The 18,765-nt window shown below is 41.2% G+C and overlaps 1 protein-coding gene across 5 annotated transcripts in view; it reads right to left on the bottom strand.

The window, feature by feature from the left end:
• The window catches only part of LOC126281688 (caspase-1-like), a 210,537-nt gene that overhangs the window by 146,925 nt on the left and 44,847 nt on the right, over positions 1 to 18,765 (bottom strand). For all 5 annotated transcript variants that reach the window (XM_049980857.1, XM_049980879.1, XM_049980874.1 and 2 more), the window contains one exon: positions 8,084 to 8,397. In XM_049980857.1, the coding sequence (XP_049836814.1) occupies positions 8,084 to 8,397 (314 nt within the window). The remainder of the gene's footprint in view (positions 1 to 8,083; positions 8,398 to 18,765) is intronic.

The raw sequence follows: 18,765 nt of genomic DNA, 5'->3' as shown, positions 1-18,765 counted from the left end.
AGAAGGATGTAGGCTGCAGTAGGTATTGGGAGATGAAGCAGCTTGCACAGAATAGAGTAGCATGGAGAGCTGCATCAAACCAGTCACAGGACTGAAGACCACAACAACAACAATAATTTGAATATGTTTCAATATTACACACAAGATCCTTCACTACCAAGCTGGTGTCATCAGGGAACAGAAATATTTTTGAATCACCTGTAATACTAGAAGGCATATCATTTATATAAATAAGAAACAGGAGTGGCCCCAGCACCGACCCTTGGGGAATGCCCCACTTAACAGTGTCCCATTGGGACTGAACATCACTACCACTCTCAATATTGCGGAAAATTACCTTCTGCTTTCTGTTCTTAAAGTAAGAGGCGAACTAATTGTAAGCTACTCCCCTTACTCTATAATGGTCCAACTTCTGCAGTAATATCTTATGATCAGCACAGTCAAAAGCCTTCGTTAAATAAAAAAAACATCCGTCCAAAACCTCACAGAGAAAAGAGAATATAGCATTTTTAGTTGTTAAACCATTTCTTAAACCAAACTGTACATTTGACAGCAAATTGTGTGAATTTAAATGCTCCAGTAACCTTGTATATACAACCTTCTCGATAACTTTAGCAAACACCGATGGCATAGAAATAGGTCTATAATTGTCAACATTATCCCTGCCTCCATTTTTATGAAGTTTCTTCACTATCGAGTACTTTAGTCGGTCAGGAAACCGACCACTCCTAAAGGAAAAGTTACAGATATGGCTAAGTACTGAGCTAACATACATAAAACAGTTCTTCAGTATTCTGCTAGATACCCCGTCATATCCATGAGAGTTCTTGGTCTTTAGTGATTTAATTATTAACTCAATCTCCCTCTTCTTAGTATCATGAAGGAGCCTTTCAGGTAATAGTTTCGGAGCCCTTTTTGCTACGAGCGCTATATGATTCCCTGTTGGGACTAGGTATAACAGGTATAACAACTGCAGATTCTGCGTGGTGTCTGTTCTCTCACGTATGTCCGAAAGGACATACGCCACACGTTCATATAATACGACCAAATGTTTCAAGTAATTCGTTGTGTACATATTGAGTATTCAGAAGTCACAGTACAGGAATCATTTGTTGACTTCATTCTGTTGTATGGGAAATCAGCTAATGAAATTACACAACACGTTTGTGACAAGTTGCAAGGAGATGGTCTAAAAGTGGAGTACTGCTATGGAGAAGGATATTAAAATACTGTGACCATAGCTGGACACATTAGTGGTGTTCAGAGATGTATTTAGGATGTAAATCTCTATGCAGTGTTTGTTTCATGTTCAGTCACACACTCAATCTAGCTGGAGTACATGCAGTCACTGTTGGAATAAAACCGGAGACATTTTTTGGCACTGTGCAAAATGTACACACATTTTTCTCAAGCTCTACATGGAGTTATGATTTTCCTAAACACCACGTTCCAGTTAATGTGAAGCGATTCTGTGACACAAAGTGGAGTTAAAAGTATGAATCTCTACATGTGCACGCTGATTGATCACGAAAGCAGCTGAGAGACTAATGGAGACACGCAGTATGTCTGATATTTCAACAGAAAGAAGAATCGGAAGACGAAAGAAAATGTCTGGTGAGAAAAGTATCAACTCTAGCTTAAATTTAATTCAAGAATCCAGTTGGTAATAGTTTGAAGCAGTAGATCAACTAACACCAGAATTTAAAGAAATACGTTACAAATGAATATACTTCACGAGCTATTTGATTTCGTTCAAATTCAAATACTATTCGATGCAGAAAAAAATTAATTCATTGTTCAAAATAATCACGATTTGTGTGACAAACATTCCGAATTGAATGCTTCAACTATGATTGATGAAGTACATTGTATTAGACGCCACAGTCCTTTATTTTAAGACATTCATCTTGAAGAGAATATTTTTGTATGAATAACTTTAGAATTATTAAGCTGGACAATTAAGTGGAAGATGCAAAAGTGTGAAAAAACATTTTTGTAGCATAACAACTTTTTTAGCAAATCACTGTTTCATATGCTACTTGTGAAGAAGTTTTTTCCACACTAAAGCTAATAAAGACCTACCAAAGATAGACTATGATCAAAGAATAGTTTAGTAACCTTGCAATTGTATCAACTGAAAGAAAGATAAATGTAATTTTCCACCATGTAATCGAACAACTTGCAAAAACAATATCCAGAAGATTTAAAATAAATACCTTAAGAACAAAAATTGGCAGGAAGTAGGCAAAACCTATTGTATCTTCATCTACTGACAGATAGCCACTCAATGCATACTGTTTATTTTTTTCTGTTTCCCTAATTTGGTAGAACTTTATTGGTACCTATAAACTATTCCAATTTCGAAGTAAACATTTATGAATTTAGAGAAGTAATTAGATCGTATGATTTCAATTATAGCTTTAAACTTGGATTTTAATACCTTCTGGGGGGGGGGGGGGGTGCAGTATTTTAAATAACCCCCTGCATACGCCATTGAGGAGAGAGAAAGATTCTACAGTTCTCATTTTGATGTAGTTAATTCGGTAGGTGTGAGAAACTATCTTGCCTTAAGAACAAAAATTGGCAGGAAGTACGCAAAACCTATTGTATCTTCAAAAAAAAAAAAATGGTTCAAATGGCTCTGAGCACTATGGGACTAAACTGCTATGGTCATCAGTCCCCTAGAACTTAGAACTACTTAAACCTAACTAACCTAAGGACATCACACACATCCTTGCCCGAGGCAGGATTCGAACCTGCGACCGTAGCAGTCGCACAGTTCCGGACTGCGCGGCTAGAACCGCGAGACCACCGCGGCCGGCTATTGTATCTTCATCTAGTGACAGATATCCACTCAATGTTTTTAGGTAGTTTACTTCATCACCTAAATGCTACGCATATTTCATTATATGTGCAAGGAATATAATTTTATATCCTTAATATCAATGTGAAAGCCACCATTTGCATGTTGTTGTTGTTGTTGTTGTGGTCTTCATTCCAGAGACTGGTTTGATGCAGCTCTCCATTCTACCCTATCGTGTGAAAGGGTACTACCTACTGCAACCTACATCCTTCTGAATTTGCTTAGTGTATTCATCTCTTGGTCTTCTCCTACGATTTTTACCCTCCACGCAGCCCACCAATACTAATATGGTGATCCCTTGATGCCTCAGAACATGTCCTACCAACCGAGCCCTTCTTTTAGTTAAGTTGTGCAACTAATTCCTCTTCTCCCCATTTCTATTCAGTACCTTCTCATTAGTTACGTCATCAATCCATCTTGTCACCAGCATTCTTCTGTGGTACCGCATTTCGAAAACCTCTATCCTCTTCTTGTCTGAACTATCTATCGTCCATGTTTCACTGACAATGCATGTCTACACTCCATACAAATACTTTTAGAAGGGTCTTCCTGACACTTAAATCTGTACTCGATGTTAACAAATTTCTTTTTTTCAGAAACGCTTTCTTGCCATTGCCAGTCTACATTTTATATCCCCATCATCAGTTATTTTGCTCCTCAAATAGCAATACTCATTTACTACTTTAAGCATCTCATTTCCTAATCTAATTCCCTCAGCATCACCTGATTTAACTCGACTATATTCCATTATCCTCGTTTTGATTTTTTTTATGTACGTCTTATATCCTCCTTTCACGACACTGTCCATTGCGTTCAACTGCTCTTCCAGGTACTTTCCTGCCTCTAATAGAATTACAATGCCATCGGCAAACCTCAGAGTTGTTATTTCTTCTCCATGGATTTTAATTCCTACTCCAAATTTTTCTTTTGTTTCCTTCACTGCTTGCTCAATACAGAGATTGAATAGCATCGCGGATAGGCTACAACCCTGTCTCACTCTCTTCCCAACCGCTGCTTCCCTTTCATGCCCCTCGACTCTTATAACTGCTATCTGGTTTCTGGACAAATTGTAAATAGCCTTTCGCTCCCTGTATTTGACACCTACCATCTTCAGAATTTGAAAGAGAATGGTCCAGTCAACACTGTTAAAAGCTTTCTCTAGGTCTAAAAATGCTGGAAACGTAGGTTCGACTTTCCTTAATCTATCTTCTAAGATAAGTCGTAGGGTTAGTATTGACTCACACGTCTTTCAGTGTCCTGACCAACTCGTCACGCAGTACCACATCTCCCATTTCATATTCACCTACATCCCCTTCCATTTCCATATTATTGCCCTCCAGTACACCGCCCTTGTAGAGACCTCCTTCCACCTTTCTGCTTTCCCATCATTGCTTAGAACTGGTTTTCCATCTGAACTCTTTATATGCAAGTGGTTCTCTTTTCTCCAAAGGTCTCTTTAATTTTCCTGTAGGCAGTATCTATCTCACCCCTAGTGATATAGCCGGCGCTACAGTCTGGAACCGCGCGACCGCTACTGTCGTTGGTTCGAATCCTGCCTCGGGCATGGGTGTGTGTGATGTCCTTAGGTTAGTTATGTTTAATTAGTTCTAAGTTCTAGGGGACTGATGACCTCAGAATTAAGTCCCATAGTGCTCAGAGCCATTTGAACCATTTCGAACCTAGTGATACATACCTCTACATCCTTAAATTTGTCCTCTAGCCATACCTGGTTGGCCATTTTGCACTTCCTGTCGATCTCATTCAAATGGTTCAAATGGCTCTGAGCACTATGGGACTTAACATCTGAGGTCATCAGTCCCCTAGAACATAGAACTACTTATACCTAACTAACATAAGGACATCACACACATCCATGCCAGAGGCAGGATTCGAACCTGCGACCGTAGCAGCAGTGCGGTTCCGGACTGAAGCGCCTAGAACCGCTCGGCCACCTCGGTCGGCGTCGATCTCATTTTTGAGTTGTTTGTATTCCTTTTTGTCTGCTTCATTTACTTCATTTTTTATATTTTCTCCTTTTATCAATTAAATTCAGTATGTCTTGTGTTACCCAAGGATTTCTACGAGCCCTCGTATTTTACCTATTTGATCCTCTGCTGCCTTCACTATTTCATCTCTCAGAGCTACCCATTCTTCTTCTATTGTATTTCTTTCCCCATTGTCGTCAATTGTACCCTAATGCTCTCCCTGAACCTCTCTGCCACCTGTGGTTGTTTTCATGTAATTATCCGAATTTACACCTTCCTTATGGTTAAACCACGGTACCTAATAAATTAATAACAACAATATATTTTATTCGTATACCAATAACGTTAGCTTGCCCTTAAAAAGTAAAACGTAGAACAGAAACATCAGAATGATTGAGAAGAAACTGCAAAAAATGATATGATTAGGTTGGATTACTTGCATTGAGAGTCACTGTGGAATAGTTCATCTTCCTGGAGCAAGTCTTTCTGTTGGATGAATTATCGGAGACTTGCACGTCGATGAAGATAAGTCGTAATGATTAGCATTACCATACAATGTTTTTCAGCATTATGTCACCTGTCACCTGTTACACTGTCTTTTCTTACGAAATTCTGTATGTTATAGTACGTGTGTTTCTGGAGGAGGGGGGGGAGGGGGGCGCAAATGAAGTGTTGTGTCGAACCCCGGGCCCCGAGGAGGGGCGCCAGTGAGTGTTGTACACAGGTCGCCCTTTTTTGGGGGGGGGGGGGGGGGGGAGCGGTGCGCCAATAAAATGTCGTGCCACCAGCGCCACTTACGTTCGCTAGCCACTGTCTGGTACGGTGTGTATTACGTGTAGGGTGTAGGGCTTTGTGTCTTAGGTCCACATGGTATTTTAAGAAATCAATAACTGTCACGAGCGATGTTTTGTGGAAATCAGAAGAAACTGTTAAAATAAAAGCGGTCTTTGATCCGCATTTGTTGATTTGTTAATCTACGTCCATTAGAGACCTTTCCCGAGTCGGGTAGAACATGATCCTACCATCAATGAAAGTTTGTTATTCCTTTCCCTATGCAGACCGCGCATTAGGAGGAGGATAAGAATCTTATCTACCGAGTAGATAATAGACAAGCTTCCACCGTGTAATCATCGACATTCGCTTGCAGTTGCTCTCCCTTTGTCTGAACTGTTTGATGCCCATGTTTCTTCTCTACAACATGTTACGCTCCCAATAAAATACCTTCTGCGAACCCTTGCAAGCATTTAAATTTATATTCAGCGTAAAGAAAATTACAGAAATGCTTTCCTTGCAATTATCAGTCTATGTATGATATTCTATGTCTTTAGGCATCAACAGTTACTTTGCTGCTCAAATAGTTAAACTCATCTACCGCTTTGAGTGTCTGAACTTCCAAGTCGCTTACCGTCTCTCTGAACTTCGATTCCCATTCCACGGTTCTCCTTTGAGTTCTTTACTGCCTGTTCGTTGTACAGACTGAATAACATGGGTTATAGGCTTCAATCTTGGACTCTTCTTTCTCAGAAACTGCTCACCCTTCATGCACTTCGACTCACAATTGCAGTCTGAGTTCTGTAGATGTTGTAGACAGCCTTATGCTCCCTGTAATGTATCCCTCCAGAAATTCAAATCCCTTCAGAAATTCAAAGAGTGTAATCCAGTAACCATTGTAAAAAGGTTTCTCTAAATCTAAAAATTCCGTAAACGTTCACTTTCTTCAACATGTCTTCTCAGATAAGTGGTAGGGTCTGTACTGCCTCGTGCTTTCCTACATTTCTCCGGAATCAAAACTGATCTTCTTTGATACTGGATTATATTTCTTCCTCCTTCTGTAAATAATTCGTGTCATTATATTGCCACCACAATTATTGTACTGATGTTTTCGTAATATTCACATCTGTCACCAATTGCCTTCTTTGGAATTCGATTTATTACATTTCTCGTGAAGTTTGAGGGTATTTCACCTTTCTCAAATATCTTGCATGAAAGTTGAAAGAGTTTTGACATGGTTAGCTGACCCAGAGGATCTCAGTAAGTCTGAAGGAATGTCGTTTACTCCAGGAGCCTTCTTTCGAAACTAGCTCTTTCAATGCTGTGTCAAATTCTTCTCGTAGTACCATAGCTCCCTTCTCGTCTACACCTACTTGCTCTTTCTGTTCTACAATATTGCCTTCAGGTTCGTTGCCCTTGTATATTCCTACCACATTTCAGCCTTCTTTGTTTAATATTGCCTCACCTAGTTATTCATGCTTCTACAGCGTTCATTTCTCCTGTAACCACTCCTTTTTTACCATTAAGCACCTGACAATCTCACATTTACTTTTGCGTGTTTCTTTGCTCTAGTTTTATATATATTTTTTTTCCTTTCATAGGTTAAATTCAATATCTCGAGTGTTAGCTACGGACTTCTATGGCCCTCTGTGTTTTGGGTTACTTGATCCTCCGCTGCCTCCAGTATTCCATCTCTGACTGCTACGCATTTGTCTTCTATTGCATTCCTTTCCACGTTTCAGTCAATCGTTGTCTAGCGCTCCCTTTAAAACACTCAACAAAATCAGGTTTCTTTTTTCAGTTTATACATGTCCTGTCTCTTTAATTTTGTAACGCCCTGCAGTTTCTTTAATTATAATCTTCAGTTCATAGCTAATATATTATGGTCGAAGTTCACATCTTCACCTGGATATGTTTTGCAGTTTAAAATCCACTTTTAAAATATTTATTTACTGTTATGTAAATAAATGTTCATTGTTTCCAAGTCTCTTTCTTATATACAACTTCTTTTCATGATTCTTAAACGAAGTGTTAGCACCGACTAAAAAATGCTTTATGCGAAATTTTGCCAGGTGGCTTTCCCCTTGTCTCATTTTCCCCAGTCCTTCTTCTCCTATTATTGGATCATTTCTTCCTTCCCCTTGGCTAGTATGTTGTCAAAAATCAATTTTTTTGCGAACCTACTGACAAATTCCTCATCGTATCCAGTTTTCGCATCTATAACCAGTGAGCACAGCTAACGAGAACATAATGATGAATTACCCAAGTCTCTCGGAAACTGCTACAAGAAATATGTTGATCCTTGCATCAGATTTTTGTTACATCACAGCGATCAAACGTTTCAAGGCAATTAACGAACTAACGCGAGATCCACACTACAGTACCATAAACTAGGTGATGCCGAGCATATAGTTAGATTAGAAGTAGATTCGTTAATCTGTGGGGCAAAGAGACATTTACTTACCCCCTCTGAGTTCGTTATTTATTTGGTAATAACACAGATCGTCGAAACAGCGGACATCGAAGCCGAGGTCTTCGAAAGTGTGGCGGAGTGCGTCTCTGTCGATATTTGTACCCTTCCTATCCGGAAGTTGGTGTAGCTCGTCGTCGTATGCTCTAGCGTCGAAGGTCTCATGGCTAAAGATCATAGCCACACCGCGTTTCTGTCTGCACATAGAGTACTCCTGACCATCGCGAGACACACCAGGGTTTGGCAGAATGTTGGCGGAAGATGTCGGTGTCGGTGTAGGTGTAGGTTTCGGCAACGACTGAGTTTTTCTGAAAACAAAACGAGCATTAAATGGTGCTTATCTCTACATATAGTAGCTTTCAGAGTGTACCAACATCCTGGACTCCCTTCAGCCACACAGTTCACATCTGAATCAAGTGAACGCGGCCATCTGTACCAGCCAAGAAATTCTGAGGCTACACAGGGTTGAACAAAGTGCTGTACATCCGTGGGCTACCATTTCACAGTTGAGGCAGGGCTAATCTGTCACTGGGAAGATGAGTGTCTCGATGTGGGCGACATGTTATTGTTAATGAAATATTCTATTTGAACCCGGCATAGTGCTAAAATCGTCCCATTTGTGGAGCCTAAAGGAGTCGTGGAAGTTGGCGCAATCTAAATAAGGTTTTCGTTTTTACCGATTGAGCTACAGATCCCTAAAGCTGGACAAGTGGGAGTAGAGCTCTCACGCTGAGAGTTCCGTACAAACTTAATTATGTATATAGATAATAATTATTGTAATTTCTTGTGGCTCAATGGTCGGATGCAAGTCTTTCTATTGGAGGCCACTTCAGTGACTTGCGTGTCCCTAACCTTCCCCAGTTATCCAACTGGGGAAAAAGAACCTACAGTTTAACGTGTAATCTGAACCACATGTTGTTTCTTGTGACTGCTCGCATCGTTGAGAGGTGAAAGATGGGTTAAAACAATGACTGAAAAGTCCGTGGTCCGACCGAGATTCATTCAGCTACCATTCAGTTTCCTGACGAGCACCTTAAAGCTAGACCACACGGACTGTCGTATATGCAGGTTGATTCAGCCAACCCCACCACCGTCGTTTTATGCAACCCCACATGACAGAACAATGTTGTTGACCAGTTCGCTTTGAGATGTGAAGCACATTGTCAAATGTCACAGAATAATTGGTGAAGTATACGAAGATATCTTAGGCCAAGTGTACAAATATTGTTTATGAAACTGCTTTTGCACGTTAACAATATTAATCTTTTCATTGCCATATATACCAGAAATGTGTAACTTCCATACCTTCCATTTTGAGACCTCGTCTTAGTTTCGTTGTTTTCGGTGGCGAGACACATTGTGTAAGAGAATAGTTCTGTACCATTTAAGTAAGATTAAGTATTATAAACAGAATAACCTTACCATTATTTCTGATGGTGATATACACCGCATAAACAACTTTTCGGAATCATTTACAGAACATTAAGTAATGTAAACGTAAAAAATTGACAGATACATCCAAAACCTGAATGACTATACCGCTAATTACACAATGGAAGACGGGAGACACTTGGATAGGTATGGCAGACTTAAACTGTATCTTGGTCCAAGAATATCTTGTAACTCTGACCAATCCTCGTATTTTTTATAGTTCAAATGGCTCTGAGTACTATGGGACATAACATCTGAGATCATCAGTCCCCTAGAACTTAGAATTACTAAAACCTAACTAACCTAAGGACATCAAACACATCCATGCCCGAGGCAGGATTCGAACCTGCGAGCTCTGAGAGGGATCTTATATCTATTAAGTGTCTGTCGCCTATCTGAATACCGTTCCTGATACAAACGTAGTGTGTATTGTGTAATACGATATCGTTACGGGCAACAGAATCACCCTAGATAAGTTATTCCTATATCGGTTTTTATGAGTGCGTTTACGAGTGTCAAAATATGTTGTTAAATGTGTCGTGTCTGTTCTACCAGACAAGTCCGACAGAACAGCCATCACATGTATAATAGTAAATATGTATTCCTATGGTAATGATAACTTCAGTGGTGTTGCACACTACGTCCGAACACCTGCGCGGAAATCAGATAAAGCTATGGGCAGTGAAGATAATGGATGGTGGACGCTACATGTACAGTGTGTGACAAGTTGGGACTTTGGCTTGCATGGGAAGCATGTGAGGATAGCTGAAGCGGGTAAGGTGCTCACTAGCGTAAAGCAAGAAGTTTTGGTTAGACTTCTGGTCCGGCGTAACGTTTAGTTTTTTGCCACTGAATTTAATTCAGCGCCCAATTGCGGCTGAGATCCGTATTTATGTTGAATCAGTCAAAATAAGTGACATACGTCTGTCTTTTGATTTCATTAACTTAGAAGCCTCTCATAAATTTTAAACCGACACCGATACCCGTTCACGATGAAGAGGGAACTTAATAGACGGACGAACAAACAAGTGAGCAACATATGGAAGAAAAACTTTTATGTGTGATATAATTACAAATTAACATTTTGCGGATTTTTTCTTTACTTGAACTGTGAAACTTCGCTTCTTATCGTATTACACGATACGTGTCAATAGGAAGTACCCTACAGGTTCTGATAAGTGAGTTTGCGAGTATCGAAATATGTGCCATAAATGGGTGTATCTTTTGATCGTATTGACTTAGAAGCTTAAATGTTACTGTCATCCAAGGGAGCGTAGAGCTCAGTTCTAGAGTAAAAGGTGTCTTAACAGTATGACAGACAGAAAAACAAGCAGACAAACTGACAAAAAAGTGATCCTACCAGGGTTCCGTTTTTTGAGATTGAGGTACAGAATCCTGAAGATTCTCCGATCATGCTCACAGAACCACATGAACGCAGCGGCCACCGTATCAACTTTTACTAAATGGCGCCATTCGGATGGGATTTGGTGGATCATGAAGTTATGACACTGTTCTTACAGGAGTTGTCAGTTTCCCAAACATTCGAGCTGTTACTTCTATTTCAGTTTCAATCTACCCAGTTAGGAAAAACCCTTGCACTACTGTTAAATGAAACCAGATACACTGCATAACAGAAAGAGACGATGACCACTTTTTTTCCCTTACTCTACACCTTCAGATGCAGACATACTTATTCTATACACCACATTCAATCGAGTGCCATTTACTTGACGAGAAGAGGTCTGATCTTAAGCGCTGGTCCAAATATCAGCTCTTGATGAAGTGAGAAGGGTACAATAGTTCGCTTTGTTTCAGAGTCTACACTGACGAGCAAAAACGTTATGGCTACTGTCCACAACGACACTAAATGCTACATGTTGGTGTTGCGGGCACGTCACATGGCAAGGTAATTATACGGGGCGAAAATTAATAAAGCCATCAAACTGTAGGGACGGATTCCAGACTGCAAATGGAGGAAGAAAGACCCTATGAACGTGAGTCCGGAAACGCATCTTTGCTGCAGTAGATGGCGCTGAAGAATGAAAGTTTCTAAGAGCACACGGCGTGTGTTCCTTGTGTGTTGACTGACGCAGCCAGCTGTAAGATGCAAAATCATCTGATATCCATGTTGGGAACAAGCTGAGAGTGTGTCTGTTGACGGCCAAGCGTTTAAAAACAGTCAAGAGGCAGCACGGCTGTCCCAAATTAAGTACCCACACAGACACCAGACACATCACATAACATTTAAAGCTTTTTCTGGGCGTATGTGTGCTCGCGGGTCCTTTCAGACAGACGAACGTGCAGGAGGCGGTGGACTGAGCGTACACGAAATTTGGAGAATCGCGTTCTACAGGATACAGAGGAGGCGAGTCCTCTAGTACAAGTTCCAGAAAGTGGCTCGGCAACATAGTGTAAACCAAAAGTACGATTATGTGTATCCTGCTTGGCAGCCTCTACTATCTCTGTGATCTGCAACGCGTGCAAGTATTATCGACAGCGGATTTTCCTCAACGGGAAGGATTTTGTCCATGGTTTTTGACCCAGACCATCACAATTATAGGATTTCTGTCATCAGTCATCTTTACCTACAAAGCAATCTTTGTCAGAACTGACATCATCAATCTGCATAATCATCTACATCTACATCTACATCCATACTCCGCAAGCCACCTGACGGTGTGTGGTGGAGGGTACCTTGAGTACCTCTATCGGTTCTCCCTTCTATTCCAGTCTCGTATTGTTCGTGGAAAGGATTGTCGGTACGCTTCTGTGTGCGCTCTAATCTCTCTGATTTTATCCTCATGGTCTCTTCGCGAGATATACGTAGCAGGGAGCAATATACTGCTTGACTCTTCGGTGAATGTATGTTCTCGAAACTTTAACAAAAGCCCGTACCGAGCTAATGAGCGTCTCTCCTGCAGATTCTTCCACTGGAGTTTATCTATCATCACCGTAACGCTTTCGCGTTTACTAAATGATCCTGTAACGAAGCGCGCTGCTCTCCGTTGGATCTTCTCTCTCTCTTCTGTCAACCCTATCTGGTGCGTATCCCACACTGCTGAGCAGTATTCAAGCAGTGGGCGAACAAGCGTACTGTAACCTACTTCCTTTGTTTTCGGATTGCATTTCCTTAGGATTTTTCCAATGAATCTCAGTCTGGCATCTGCTTTACCGACGATCAACTTTATATGATTATTCCATTTTAAATCATTTCTAATTCGTACTCCCAGATAATTTATGGAATTAACTGCTTCCAGTTGTGGACCTGTTATTTTGTAGCTAAATGATAAGGGATCTATCTTTCTATGTATTCGCAGCACATTACACTTGTCTACATTGACATTCAATTGCCATTCCCTGCACCATGCGTCAATTCACTGCAGATCCTTCTGCATTTCAGTACAATTTTCCATTGTTACAACCTCTCGATACACCACAGCATCATCTGCAAAAAGCCTCAGTGAACTTCCGATGTCATCCACAAGGTCATTTATGTATACTGTGAATAGCAACAATCCTATGGCACTCCCCTGCGGCACACCTGAAATCACTCTTACTTCGGAAGACTTCTCTTCATTGAGAATGACATGCTGCGTTCTGTTATCTAGGAACTCTTCAATCCAATCACATAATTGGTCTGATAGTCCACATGCTCTTACTTTGTTCACTAAACGACTGTGGGCTTCAGCCAATTCTTAGGGAATGGTTGGGGCGTCTGGTCACCATCTGTTCAGCATCAAAATGTGGGCAGGGATTCATGGCGTCCACATTGCTGGACCAGTTATTCTACAACGCCTCGACGGAAGAACGTACTTCGACTTCATGCCGAATACTCTGTCAGGGCTGCATGAGACTGTGCCTTTGGCAGTCCGATGGGTTATGTGATTTCTGCATGATGGAGCATCACCCCATTTCCGTTTTTGGAATTTGCCGACATCTCAAGAACATCTTCCCCAGATGTTGGATAGTACACAGTGGCCCTGTACCATGACCTGCTAGATCACCGGGCTTAAACACCCTGGATTTTTACCTCTGGGTGTCTGAAAAACGTCGTGTATGCTGAAACAGTTCCTGATGTGCAGACCTTCAACAGCGTGTACAAGACGCCTGTGATGCTATTCGGAGATAAGTCGGAACCTGCGAGAGTGCGGCAATCCATGATGTCACGTGTGAACGAGTGCATAGCATCCCATAGGTGCCACTATGGACCTCTGTTGTGACGTGTGGTCGATGCAGCTTTGTACTGTATTCCTTGACGATTCGTTGTTGTTGCAGGCACACTGTCCATTTCCGCACACATGTTTATAGGGCTTTTTCCTCCATTTCCAGTGAGGAATCTGTGCTGCATTTTGTCGGTTTTCACCCTGTTCACCCTGTGTAAGCGGGGCAGGGAAGAGTGGGGGATCATTTTAGCAGCGATAAGGGCAGAAATAAATTGAAAAAAAAGTCACAGCTGCAAAATACTAACACGAATTCTTTACAGACGAATGGAAAAACTGGTAGATGCGGACCTCGGGGAAGATGAGTTTGGATTCCGTAGAAATGTTGGAACACGTGAGGCAATACTGACCTTACGACTTATCTTAGAAGGAAGATTAAGGAAAGGCGAACATACGTTTCTACCATTTGTAGACTTAGAGAAAGCAATTGACAATGTTGACTGGAAGACTCTCTTTCAAATTATAAAGGTGGCAGGGGTAAAATACAGGGAGCGAAAAGCTATTTACAATTTGTACAGAAACCAGATGGCAGTTATAAGAGTCGAGGGACATTAAAGGGAAGCACTGGTTGGGAAGGGAGTGAGACAGGGTTGTAGCCTCTCCCCCATGTTATTCAATCTGTATATTGAGCAAGCAGTAAAGGAAACAAAAGAAAATTCAGAGTAGCTATTAAATCTCATGGAGAAGAAATAAAAACGTTGAGGTTCGCCGATGACATTGTAATTGTGTCAGAGACAGCAAAGGACTTGGAAGAGCAGTTGAACGGAATGGACAGTGTCTTGACAGGAGGATATAAGATGAAAATCAACAAAAGCAAGATGAGGATAATGGAATGTAGTCGAATTAAGTCGGGTGATGCCGAGAGAATTAGGTCAAGAAATGAGACACTTAAAGTGGTAAAGGAGTTTTGGTATTTGGGGAACAAAATAACTGATGATGGTCGAAGTAAGGAGGATACAAAATGTAGACTGGCAATGGCAAGGAAAGCGTTTCTGAACAAGAGAAATTTGTTAACATCGAGTATAGATTTAAGTGTCAGGAAATCGTTTCTGAAAGTATTTGTCTGGAGTGTAGCCATGTATGGAAGTGAAACATGGACAGTAAGTAGTTTGGATAAGAAGAGAATAGAAGATTTCGAAATGTGGTGCTACAGAAGAATGTTGAAGATTAGATGGGTAGATCACGTAACTAATGAGGAGGTATTTAATAGTATAGGGGAGAAGTGACGTTTGTGGCACTACTTGACTAGAAGAAGGGATCGGTTGGTAGGATATGTCCTGAGGCATCAAGGGATCACAAATTTAGCATTGGAGGGCAGCGTGGAGGGTAAAAATCGTAGAGGGAGACCAAGAGATGAATACACTAACCAGATTCAGAAGGATGTAGGTTGCAGTAGGTTCTGGGAGATGAAGGACTTTGCACAGGATAGATTAGCATGGAAAGCTGCATCAAAACAGTGTCGGGACTGAAGACCACAACAACAACAAGGGCAGACTATTGAGAAAAATCACTCAAATATGCGGTTCCTAGAAGGAGCAGATCCTTGTGGCCCGGCGTCTGCGAATGAGAATTTCGGCATGGCGGAGCTGGTCGACTGTTCGTGTATGTTGTCGTGAGCGTCTATGGAAATTACGATGGTGAAACCAGGAGTAGACGACAAGACCTCGTCACAGAACTTCGATGTCGGAGAGAAGCTGTCGCCTAATCGAACGGCTGCTCGAAACACGCACCGCGCCACGAAAACAGATTGGTGGTGGTACCATTAGGCCAGCGGTTCCCAACACAGAGTGGCACTGAAACGTGAACACTGATCGAGAGTCGAAGACAAGGATAGAATTATCGGAACTTCAGGAGCTGCATTTGTCAGTCAGCATCAGCGAGTACAGAATGAATTAAGAGTTGAAATGCCCTGACGCTATTCTATATAGTATTTTTCCATGTTTTGAAAACTACGGATATTGTGTGTTGCCATGCGTCTGGAAGCGTACATCCCTACAGGCTGCGCTATGGAGCTGGCCCACAGTCTTGGCTATGGCTGGCTGCTCATGGCGTGACCACATGACATGAAACAGCCCAAACGTAATTTGTCGGTTTGTTGTTTCTTACACACAATTGTTCACAAGAACGATCGGCATGTATTTGCTCATGGAATATCCAGACACAACACGAAGGAAAGAAGGAAGGAATATTGGTATTGTACACCTGGTCCATACCTGAGGTTATCAGAGACAGTGCTCTGCTCGGATTTGTTACTGCTAGAGGTAAAGGAAGAGGCCACGACCCTTTTAACGGACCATCGCGTCATTTGCTTGGGTGGATCTGGGTGACACCAAAAAACCAATATCTGCTTGGCCAAGAACGAGAATAGAGCTCGGGTCTCTGAGATACGAGTTGAGGGCATTAACCACCGTTGTTGTTGTTGTTGTGGTCTTCAGTCCTGAGACTGCTTTGATGCAGCTCTCCATGCTACTCTATCCTGTGCAAGCTCCTTTATCTCCTAGTACCTACTGCAGCCTACATCCTTCTGAATCTGCTTAGTGTATTCATCTCTTGGTCTCCCTCTACGATTTTTACACTCCACGCTACCCTCCAATACTAAATGGGTGATACCTTGATGCCTCAGAACATGTCCTACCAACCGATCCCTTCTTCTGGTCTAGTTGTGCCACAGACACCTCCCCAATTCTGTTCAATACCTCCTCATTAGTAATGTGATCTACGCATCTAATCTTCAGCATTCTTCTGTAGTACCACATTTCGAAAGCTTCTATTCTCTTCTTGTCCAAACTATTTATCGTCCACGTTTCACTTCCATACATAGCTATGCTCCATACAAATACTTTCAGGAACGATTTCCTGACACTCAAATCTATGCTCGATGTTAACAAATTTCACTTCTTCAGAAACGCTTTCCTTGCCATTGCCAGTCTACATTTTATATCGTCTCTGCTTCGCCCATCATCAGTTATTTTGCTCCCCAAATTCCAAAACTCCTTTACTACTTTAAGTGCCTCATTTCCTAATCTAATTCCCTCAGCATCACCAGACTTAATTCGACTACATTCCATTATCCTCGTTTTCCTTTTGTTGATTTTCATCTTATACCCTCCTTTCAAGACACTGTCCATTCCATTCAACAGCTCCTCCAAGTCCTTTGCTGTCTCTGACACAATTACAATGTCATCGGCGAACCTCAAAGTTTTTATTTCTTCTCCATGGATTTTAATACCTACTCCGAACTTTTCTTTTGTTTCCTTTACTACTTGCTCAATATACAGATTGAATAACATGGGGGAGAGGCTACAACCCTGTCTCACTCCCTTCCCAACCAGTGCTTCCCTTTAATGTCCCTCGACTCTTATAACTGCCATCTGGTTTCTGTTCAAATTGTAAATAGCATTTCGCTCCCTGTATTTTACCCCTGACACCTTCAGAATTTGAAAGAGAGTATTCCAGTCAACATTGTCAGAAGCTTTCTCTAAGTCTACAAATGCTAGAAACGTAGGTTCGCCTTTCCTTAATCTTTCTTCTAAGATAAGTCGTAGGGTCAGTATTGCCTCACGTGTTCCAACATTTCTATGGAATCCAAACTGATCTTCCCCGAGCCTGGCTACTACCAGTTTTTCCATTGGTCTGTAAAGAATTAGCGTTAGTATTGTGCAGTTGTGACTTATTAAACTGATAGTTCGGTAATTTTCACATCTGTCAACATCTCCTTTCTTTGGGATTGGAATTATTATATTCTTCTTGATGTCCGAGGGTATTTCGCCCGTCTCATATATTTTGTTCATCAGATGGTAGAGTTTTGTCATCACTGGCTCTCCCAAGGCTGTGAGTGGTTCTAATGGAATGTTGTCAACTCCCGGGTCCTTGTTTCGACTTAGGTCTTTCTGTGCTCTGTCAAACTCTTCGTGCAGTATCATATCTCCCATTTCATCTTCATCTACTTCCTCTTCCATTTCTATAACATTGCCCTCAAGTACATCGCCCTTGTGTAGACCCTCTATATACTCCTTCCACCTTTCTGCTTTCCCCTCTTTGCTTAGAACTGGGTTTCCATCTGAGTTCTTGATATTCATACAAGTGGCTCTCTTTTCTCCAAAGGTCTCTTTAATTTTCCTGTAGGCTGTATCTATCTTACCCCTAGTGAGATAAGCCTCTACATCTTCACATTTGTTCTCTAGCCATCCCTGCTTATCTATTTTGCACTTCCTGTCGATCTCATTTTTGATACTTTTGTATTCCGTTTTGCCTGCTTCACTTACTGCATTTTTGTACTTTCTCCTTTCACCAATTGAATTCAGTATCTCTTGCGTTACCCAAGGATTTCTACTAGCCCTCGTCTTTTTACCTACTTGATCCTCTGCTGCCTCACTAATTCATCCCTCAGAGCTACCCATTCTTCTTCTACTGTATTTATTTTCCCCATTCCTGTCAATTGTTCCCTTATGCTGTCCCTGAAACTCTGTACAACCTCCGGTTCTTTCAGTTTATCCTGCTCCCATCTTCTTAAATTCCCATCTTTTTGCAGTTTCTTCAGTTTTAATCTACAGTTCATAACCAATAGATAGTGGTCAGAGTCCACACCTGCCCCTGGAAATGTCTTACAGTTTAAAAATCTGGTTTCTGAATCTCTGTCTTACCATTATATAATCTATCTGAAACCTTCTAGTATCTCCAGGGATCTTTCATGTATAGAACCACTACACCACCATAAAAACTGATCGACACAGTTGTCATATTTGGCGGATATTTTCGGTGCCCTCAACGTTTTTAACTAAACTCTACAGTGTAGGAATGGTCATAAGTCTTTTTTTATCCAAGACAGAGTAAAAGCAATGACAATTAACATTCGACTTTGGGTTCAAATAGTGAAACAGGATTCCTTCGACGTATTTCCTGGCTTATATGATTTCTGGAAACCAAGGATGTCGAAGTTGGTAGAATAACAGCTACATCCATAAAAAATCATCTCAAATTTTGACCTCCATCCTGAGCAATTTAAAACTACTTATTTTCCTAAAT

Source organism: Schistocerca gregaria, chromosome 1, assembly GCF_023897955.1.
Source record: "Schistocerca gregaria isolate iqSchGreg1 chromosome 1, iqSchGreg1.2, whole genome shotgun sequence".
Classification (NCBI taxonomy): domain Eukaryota; kingdom Metazoa; phylum Arthropoda; class Insecta; order Orthoptera; family Acrididae; genus Schistocerca; species Schistocerca gregaria.
This window is presented reverse-complemented; position numbering and strand designations above follow the sequence as displayed.